The sequence below is a fragment of the Frankliniella occidentalis genome, unplaced genomic scaffold (genome assembly GCF_000697945.3).
Source record: "Frankliniella occidentalis isolate FOCC.00 unplaced genomic scaffold, Focc_3.1 Scaffold619, whole genome shotgun sequence".
NCBI classification, from domain to species: Eukaryota; Metazoa; Arthropoda; class Insecta; order Thysanoptera; family Thripidae; genus Frankliniella; species Frankliniella occidentalis.
This window is the reverse complement of record NW_026267735.1, coordinates 2,027-10,643: the sequence shown is the minus strand read 5'-3', so window position 1 is coordinate 10,643 and position 8,617 is coordinate 2,027. Positions and strand designations below refer to the sequence as shown.

At 40.0% G+C, this 8,617-nt stretch overlaps 2 protein-coding genes across 3 annotated transcripts; one reads left to right on the top strand and one right to left on the bottom strand.

Moving 5' to 3' along the window:
* Window positions 1-734: 734 nt before the first annotated feature.
* LOC113202582 (phosphoacetylglucosamine mutase) lies at window positions 735-4,793 on the top strand. 2 transcript variants are annotated; one of them, XM_026416879.2, is made up of 11 exons: window positions 735-1,063; window positions 1,159-1,291; window positions 1,382-1,545; window positions 1,622-1,823; window positions 1,922-2,086; window positions 2,592-2,760; window positions 3,100-3,212; window positions 3,306-3,463; window positions 3,572-3,779; window positions 3,859-3,974; window positions 4,056-4,793. In XM_026416879.2, exons 1-11 carry the CDS (start codon window positions 819-821, stop codon window positions 4,198-4,200), a joined length of 1,818 nt encoding a protein of 605 aa, XP_026272664.1. In that variant the 5' UTR covers window positions 735-818; the 3' UTR covers window positions 4,201-4,793. The 2 variants fall into 2 exon arrangements, with proteins under 2 accessions (XP_026272664.1, XP_026272665.1); XM_026416880.2 differs by having other exon boundaries at window positions 737-1,063; window positions 3,587-3,779.
* LOC113202581 (anaphase-promoting complex subunit 5) lies at window positions 4,584-8,604 on the bottom strand. Its single transcript, XM_026416878.2, has 13 exons — window positions 8,002-8,604; window positions 7,829-7,929; window positions 7,537-7,750; window positions 7,187-7,463; window positions 6,944-7,103; window positions 6,648-6,832; window positions 6,423-6,537; window positions 6,199-6,327; window positions 5,858-6,088; window positions 5,580-5,773; window positions 5,190-5,499; window positions 4,832-5,095; window positions 4,584-4,741 (listed from the first exon to the last, which is right to left on the bottom strand). Exons 1-13 carry the CDS (start codon window positions 8,123-8,125, stop codon window positions 4,622-4,624), a joined length of 2,424 nt encoding a protein of 807 aa, XP_026272663.1. The 5' UTR covers window positions 8,126-8,604; the 3' UTR covers window positions 4,584-4,621.
* Between the last annotated feature and the right edge of the window lie 13 nt (window positions 8,605-8,617).

Genomic DNA, 8,617 nt, shown 5'->3' with positions numbered 1-8,617 from the left:
GAGGGGGGGGGGCAGAGGACATTGCGCCGCGAAACGTAGACTCGCGGGCTGAAGCATGAGTTTGTGATGAGGAGGGGAAAGGGGGAGGGGGGATACAAGGTCCCAACAAAACCACGCGACTAGATGATGATGATGTATTCATGTCTCATGATTCGCCCCTCCGTAGGTCATGTTGGGGCAGCGACGGGTTGTGGAGCGATGGACAGCCAGAGGGAGATGGGAAAGGGGGGCGGGCAAGAAGCAAGATTATTGCGGGCTCAATGGTTGCTAAATGTTAATATCACGTAAATCACAGACAAGCGGGTTTTACTTTAAGCGATAAAACCATTAGTGGGTGTTTAATTTCTTCCCAGCACTCTATTACGTAGACAGTTAGTAAATAACCCGAGGTCGTAATCCTCTGCTTAAGCCCGTGTAGATGTTGCCAGTCGATAGACCGAAGGCACTGTAAATAACATCTAAGCGACATGCACTTTTTCCTCACGTGAGTAAGAGTAAGGCAAAAAGCATGACATACCAGGTGTCTGATTCACGCCGCGCACTTTTGTAGTTATACTGTACCGCATGCACGTGTGCGGGCGGGTTTGCCTATCCTCTCTGCCCACGGCTCCTTATGGCCCCGTGCGAGTAGGCAACCCGCCTGCACGCGTGCGTGCAGTACATCAACCCCCTCCCCTGACCAACTGGGGCTAGCCTATACATTACGAGAGAGATTAAGAGACGAGCTGCTCCCGTTGCATAACAGGGGCAATCGATTCTCCTCGGATATATTGCATCTCTTTGCAGTTTTGCGCTCCCTGAATTCCCTCCCTACTGGCATGGATCTCACAACGGTTTGCGCATTAATCTGCGCAGCAAATTTCTCATACTGGTTGTCTCCTCTGACTCCAGTTTTGTCGTCTGCTTGCAGTCTGCTAGGTTGTGGTACCAGTGCTACGTCAGCGTTCAACATGTCTGGAACAGCCGGTACCTTAGCGTTAGCTGCCGAGGCTAAAGGGAAGAGTGATTTCCCTCGACAATATGACATCAACATTGAATATGGTACGGCGGGGTTCCGCTCAAAGTAAGTCAAACGTCTCTGGTACTCCAATGCAAACAAGTAAATGACAGCTGCTTTACTGTAGTAACCTGTTGTTGACATTGCGGTCTCTCTTTCAGAGCTGAACATTTGGACCACATTTTATATAGGATGGGTCTCCTTGCGGCGTTGAGGTCTCGGGTCAAAGGGGCTACGGTTGGTGTTATGATTACAGCTTCACACAATCCTGTTGCTGACAATGGAGTGAAAATTGTAAGCATATACATTCCTCATCCATCCTAGAATCGGAACAAACTGCTTGGAGTCATTTGTCACTGAAACTACCCTCAAAAATGATTGCAGATTGATCCTCAAGGGGAAATGCTAGAAATAAGGTGGGAAACAATTGCCTCTGATCTAGCAAACATAAAAGATGATGAACTAAGCTCTGCTTTGCTCCAAATAATTAAAGACGAGAGTATTGATGTTACTAAGCCTGCAAGTGTATTTTTTGGGAGGGACACAAGGTAAATGTCATATGCAAATGTTATGTGTGAAGATTCCTCAAAACAATTACAACTTTAACTCTTTAAATGTTTCCAGACCAAGCAGCGAACATCTATCAAATGCTGCTGTTGAAGGGAGCAAGGTATTTCAAGCTGAAGTAAAAGACTTTGGAATTGTCACTACACCAATGGTTCACTATTTTGTGGCAGCTCACAATTCCAACAATGAGTATGGAGATCCAACTATTGATGGTTATTTTGAAAAGCTGGCTAATGCTTTTCGATCCTTTAGAGAAGAAGTAGGTTTTTTTTCTTGTTCTCTTAAATTTGAATACCAGTCCCACAAAACAGTGGCAATTATACTCCTTCTTTTTATCTTTTCTTTTTTGCTCAACAGGTGGTCAGTGAAAGGGGGCCTGAAAGTGGGAATTATGAACCCAAAATTGTAGCAGACATGGCTAATGGTGTAGGAGGGCCAATGTTAAAAAAAATGTCTGAGCTCATCAAAGATTTGTTAACAATTGAACTTTTTAATACAGGGGAAGGAGAACTGAACCACGAGGTATGTGTGCTTTAAAAGAGTTAAATGTAGAACATTTAATTTTCTATGTATCCTCTGTAAACCTTCCATTAATCAGAATCATTGTACAGTACCTTGATGATAATTGAGGAGGGACGTGGCACACTGGCACCAGTGTAGTTAATTTTACCCCTTGCCCTTGAAAGGTTGAGCCTATCTTTTGGCAAGGGGACGGAGGGGGGTTGTTGGGTTCCTAGCCAGCCACTCCACTGTCACTGTCAGTGTTGGACTGAGCTTGCTAACATGCAGACAGTTACTTGGTTGAATGCTTGTGGTTTGTTAGGTGTAAAACTTTGAGTTGTTATCAATCACTCTATTATATGTGTGCGTTAGTCCTGAGGCAGTATGTCTCATTTGTCATTGGCACAACGAGTTAGCCAAGCAGCTCTTGTAGACTTATGCAAAGCTAAGATAAAGGTCTCTTAAGTTGTTAAGTGCTGTAATTTTATGACTGAACTATGATTATAATTGTTCTAATAAATTACAGTCTGGTGCTGATTATGTGAAAGTGCGCCAAACACTGCCAAAGCGAGTGCGCATCAAGGCTAAAGATCGCTGTGTGTCTTTTGATGGAGATGCTGACAGAATTGTTTATTACTACCAAGATCAATCTGTGAAATTCCGGTTGCTTGACGGAGACCGCATTGCGTCCCTGGGTAAGTAAATAGTATGCAGTTATTTTAGGAAAAACATAAATGTTTGCATGGGCTTGTTAAGAAGAGCACTTTTCAAAAATTTAATTTCATTGAACTGAATATTGCTACTGAAGGCTGCGTTTCAGTTATTCCACACTTCACAGCTATTTAGCTATTTCCAACAACTTCTAGCTGGTATCTCAGATTGCTTACAGCATCCTTACTTTCCTTAGAGAGTAAATTCAGTGTTTAACCATGACACAGTCAGTTCATGAGAATCAGTGTTTGTCTTTACCTTTTTGTAAAATAGTATACTTATCCATCAACACAGTGAATAATCTATCTCTCTTGTATTGGTAGTGGCTGGATATCTTAAAAGTCTATTAGACATCATGAATATAGAGCTCAACGTGGGTGTTGTACAAACTGCATATGCAAATGGTGCTTCTACAAAGTATATAAAAGAAGTCTTGGTAAGTGTAACTTAGATTCGGTGAATCAGTATGTTTTTTCTTGATTTAAAAAATATGTGGGGTATTTATTGTTATTGTAATTTCTCACCGCAGAAACTAAAAGTTGCTTGTGTACCCACTGGAGTAAAGTATTTACATCACAAAGCTCAAGAATTCGATATTGGTATCTATTTTGAAGCAAATGGTCATGGAACGGTATTGTTTAGTAAGAAAACTAAAGTGTTGGTAAAAGCTGCCCGAGAAGACAAAAGGCAAGATTACATGGCCTTAGAGAATTTCAGAAAAATGACCATTTGAACTGTTGTAGTATTTTCTTTTTATCTGAAGTAAAAGAAGATGACCATTTTTTCTACGTGTAGTTCTGTTTTCTACAGGTTAGCAGGTGGAAAACGCAGTGCAGCCAGGAAAATGCTGACATTCATTGATATGGTGAATGAGACTACGGGTGATTCCATTTCTGACCTGCTTATTGTAGAAACTATCCTACATGCAAGAGGCTGGAGTGTTGAAGATTGGGAAAACTGCTACACAGATCTCCCAAATCGCCAATTGAAAGTTACTGTTCAGGTAAATTATGACTTCTGACGCATCTTGAAAATTAAGAAGTTCATAAGATCCCAAATTACATTAAATTTTAATGTTTTAGGACCGTAATGTCATTAAAGTCATTGATGCTGAATGCAATATAAGTGAACCAGAAGGTTTGCAGGATGACTTTGACAGACTAATTTCAATGTTTGCGGAAGGCAGAGCTTTTGTCAGGTTGGCAGTTAAAAATATTTTTTTTAAAAAGAAGCATACTATTTATACATCATAACGTACCTGTTCATCTTTTTTTTTCAGACCTTCTGGTACCGAAGATGTTGTTAGAGTGTATGCTGAATCGAACACACAAGCCAATGCTGACAAATTGGCTGTTCACATCGCAAAACTTGTGCATCAAAAAGCTGGAGGTATTGGCGATGCACCAACATGGATCATGAAATGAATGGAGATATTACAAAGCAATATCGTTCATTTTTGTTGGTACTGATGAACAGACCTATGAACAGAATGGGAGCTGGTGTAAGGTTTAAGTGATTTGTCTAGACTGATACATTTTATAAGCCAACTTTTAAATGATAGTCATGATGTTTATGAAATGTTATGACTGTGGTGATGGTTTGTCATGTTGTCCTCATGTAATTTTTCTACAAAGTGCTGTAGCACATATTTTTATGCAATTTTTATAGGAATTTGAACTTTTTTTACTGGATATAATGTACTTACATTGCTCATTCTAAAAATACTATTAGTTTTCTCACAAACACATTCCAATAGAAATAGTACGTTCTGACATCCACTGCATAGTTTTAAAATTAAAAAACAAAGTTAATGTAATAATCTTTCACTCTTTATTCTCTTATCAATTAAAACCGATTTAATAAAGTAGTAGCTATTTTGGTTGGATGCTGCTCATCAAGTGCACGAAATTCAAGAGCACACTTCTTCCTCCCTAATACACAATCTACTTCATTGTACAATAGTGCCTGCAAAATGTGTTACAAAATTAATAAATATGTTGACGAGTTCATAATGAGAGTTCTTTGTTTTTATTTTCAACTGCCACATTATCTCACCTGTAAGTAAAGGACATCTTTCACCCTGGAGATAGCTTCAACCTGGGTAAACAAAGTTTTGGCTCTTTCAAGGGTGTTGATTGCTTCTGTTACAACTCTGATTCTGTCTTCAAGACTGCAAGGTAATGATGTTGCAGCTGCTACACGGCACTTTGCCAATAGAAGTAAAGCTCTCCCACGATCATAAGCTCCACCATGTGCCAAAACAACAAGTAACCATTCATCTAAAAGACTGAGAGCTTGAGCTGGTAATCCAAGTTGAAGCTAAAAAATAATAATGACAAATTTGAGGGGGGAAAATGCTATTTAAACAAGGTTTGGAAAAACAAAGTGATGTGACATTAGCTGTTAAAATCACCTGAAGATTTGCTAAATGGCAAGCAACCAGAGCTGCATGAAGTTCAAGGTAGTTCTGCTGAGCCAAGCCAAGAGCTGTAGTCAGCACACAGACAGCAGTTGCGGGAGCTGGGCCATTAACCGATTGAGCTTCTGCACTGAGAACTAGAGCACGCACGCGTAAAGCTAATCTGGCTCCACCGGTGTTGTGGGTACTATGTAAACCTACACCACTCCCCATGTCACACTCGTTGGCTGGAGCGTCCAAAACAGAGTGAACTGCACTCATAGCACCAACGGCATCACCTTTGGAAAGCAAAAGCTCAGCTTTCCTATAGTGAGAATATTGTCATAAATAGTAATAAAAATAATTACTAAGCAAAACTTAGTGGAGAATAATACGTTGTTCAACCTCAATAAGCTATCCCATTTATGGACAGATGACATGCGACCAACTGCTTGTTCTGCCTCTTGCCAGCGACCATTATGAAGAGCTTCAAAGAAGTACAGAAGTTGTTCAATATACATCCAAGCATGAGACATGGGTTCGTGGGGAAATTGTAGACGAGCATGCTGAAGTAATACTGATGCTAATTGGTATTTGCCCTGCAAAGAAAAGGAAACAAAGGAAGAAAGAAGTATAACATAGGTAATTTACATAAGAACAACCAGAAATGATAATAATACGACCTCCTGTACAAAGGCATTGGCCACACAACACAAGGCAAGGCAGGTGCTTTCCCCACTATAACCAGAGTTTGGCATAGCATCAAGAGTGTAGAGGCAAAGTAAGAGCTGACTGGCTAGTAAACTCATTTCCATCTTGCCATATAGGAGCCACAAAGCTGCTTTTTGGGCAAAGCTATTGGCCAATAGTTCAAGGACAGAATTCTGATTTAGAGTATCACTCTTCATCAATATCTACACAAAACCAAATTAGTAAAATTGTTCAATCAGGTATTAAGTACAGCGCACATTCTTGCACATCAAAATTTGGATTCTTTTTCAGTGCAATGAAAACAACTGCTTACCTCAAAAACTATTGCTGGCTTGGTACCAGTTATGGCAGTACACTGAGCAAGTGACTGTATACCTAGACTTGTCAAGTAACTTAGTTTAAGATCAGAGCTCCTTTGCACTGACCTCTGAATTAGTACCTCCTGGAACCAAATTCCACAGTCTAGAAGTGATGCTTGGTTAAATAAAAACAGCACAAGCATTGTTAGAAGAGCTAGCCTGGAGGGTAAGAAATTACCTTATTATTATTGCTAAGTCGATAGAGCCATGTTTGAGCATGTTGTAGACAGATGTCATCATTAGCTTCGTGGGCCATTTGAACAGCTTCTCGTAAAGCACACAGAGCTTCCCCCCTGAAAAGAAACAAGCAGAATTTAGTGGCACAGTTCAAATAACAGCAACTGGTTAAGAAATTTAGTGTAACCCACTACAACAAGAAATATGTACTACTGCAGGTACTTACCTTTGACCAAATTGAGCATGGAGGATTGCCAAATTTAAGGTTGCATACCTAAAGCTTCTATTTTTGTCATCAATTGTAGTGCTGTTTGCAGCAATGGCTGTGTTACGATCAAAACAGTGAAATAGACTATCAACTGCCCCACAGTATTCACGAACTCGCAAGCAATTAAGATAGCTTAAATAATGCTATGAGGAAAGAAATACTTAATCATTGATTTTTTTACATGAAAAGGATACTGAAGAAGGATGAAGATTAACACAGAAGTACACAAGTAAGAAAACCAAATAATGCCATACCGCTTCAGCATAATCAGGGTTTGCTTGTAAAATATCCCTTATCTTTTCTTGGAGTTTAGGTGGGGAAAGAGCAAGGCTTTCATTATTTTGAAGTAGGTTGACTTGTTGAGCAATGAACAGTTCCGCTTGTCTCCTACTCCAACTCACAACTTCTCCTTCACTGTTTACAATTTTGACATAAATTTAAAAAAATCAAATTTAATTAACAAAGGAGTATACCTGAAAGTCACGCAATCCACTTACAGAGCTAATAAATCCATCTTCATTCCTCCTCTGGAACTGGGACTTGGCAATTTACATTCACTATCAAGCCCTATTGCTGACGAAATATCCATGTCCTCAGACCTAATAGAGTCAGCAACAGTAGATGAACCGGCAGCATAATTTTCAGCTGCACATCTGAGGTCTGCACCAGCTAACTTTGCTCTGTAGTAATAGGCTTTGTACGATCGATAAATGGCAACCACTTGCGAGAAAGTCAGCTTGTCAAAGAATATTATTATGCGTCGAAGAAAGAGCCCTGCACATCATTAAAAAAATTAAAAGTTTTCAAAGGTTTAGGTGTTTCCAGTTTCCAGAGGATGTCTACATACCTATTATGCTACTTTTATTGACAACTGGTTGGAGTAATGCAGAGTCTGAGAATATGGTAGTGTTAAGGTCGTGAATAAGTGTTTGAATTGCACAAACTCCTCCATCATTAATTTCAGCAAGTGTCTTCTTCAAAGCAGATAGATGAGCAGGTAACCATGAGTATTGTCCTGAGTGTAAGACTGTCATGAATTCCGACAACTCCATATCTGGTGACTAGGTGGGTACAAGAAAAAGTTGTTAAATTACACAAGAGGCCAAGATTTATAGTTTTAAATCCATCTTAAAACTTACTTGAATCAATTTCAGTACAAGCATACAAAAATCTCTCCTATGTACAGGTTCAACACTGTAGAAAGAACCATCTTCACAAGTCAACAATTGGCCTGGGCGAGCTGAGTATGGGATAATTTTATTGTTGATTACATGAAATTTTCTACATGCTTTAAGAACCTTACATTACTCACCCTTTGCTTTAATCAAACAAAATTCTTTAATAAATAAAACAACAGCAATTTTGTGTGGGGTTATGTTTTCTTTCATTAAATTCTTTTGAGAAATGCTAGAATTGAGTAAGTCCCTAGAGGTCATTTTAACACTAAGATACCAAAAATCTTCAGAAGAGTACAGAATTCATCCCCGAAACCACAGACACATTGCATATGTTACAAAAATACAAATATTAAAAAGTGACAAGACAACTCTAACGACACTTCAAAACACTTGTTGTTTTTCCCATTCAAACAAAAATATTCGGCGCCGGCCGCTCGGCGTTGGGTCTGTTCTGAAATTCAACTAAACTCAACTGTGCGGTTGTGTGGTCATAAATTGAAGATAGTCATTGGTCACGGTCACGAACCCACCCATTCACAAAACCAAACACAGAGACCGTGCGTAAACAACATACAGACACATCGAGGCTGCCGAGATGCCGCACAGTGCGGACGTCCCGGCCGCGGCCAGCCAGCCACCAAAGCGCGCGCGCGTCGAGTCGAATGCGACCGACCCGTTCGATGCCGACAGTTCGGTGATCGTGCTGATTGATGCGAGTGCAAACCAGCTTTCTGCTCAGCAAACCCAGTT

Bases quoted from the DNA above. Each gene is read 5' to 3' on its own strand.
- LOC113202581 (XM_026416878.2), bottom strand. From the start codon at position 8,125: ATGACCTCTAGGGACTTACTCAATTCTAGCATTTCTCAAAAGAATTTA. The intron at 7,464-7,536 runs GTATGTAGACAT...AATGATGTGCAG, and splicing joins CAATAAAAGTAGCATAATAG to GGCTCTTTCTTCGACGCATA. The intron at 7,104-7,186 runs GTAAGTGGATTG...AATTGTAAACAG, and splicing joins AAGATGGATTTATTAGCTCT to TGAAGGAGAAGTTGTGAGTT.
- LOC113202582 (XM_026416879.2), top strand. From the start codon at position 819: ATGGATCTCACAACGGTTTGCGCATTAATCTGCGCAGCAAATTTCTCA. The intron at 2,087-2,591 runs GTATGTGTGCTT...AATAAATTACAG, and splicing joins AAGGAGAACTGAACCACGAG to TCTGGTGCTGATTATGTGAA. The intron at 3,464-3,571 runs GCAAGATTACAT...TTCTACGTGTAG, and splicing joins GCTGCCCGAGAAGACAAAAG to TTCTGTTTTCTACAGGTTAG.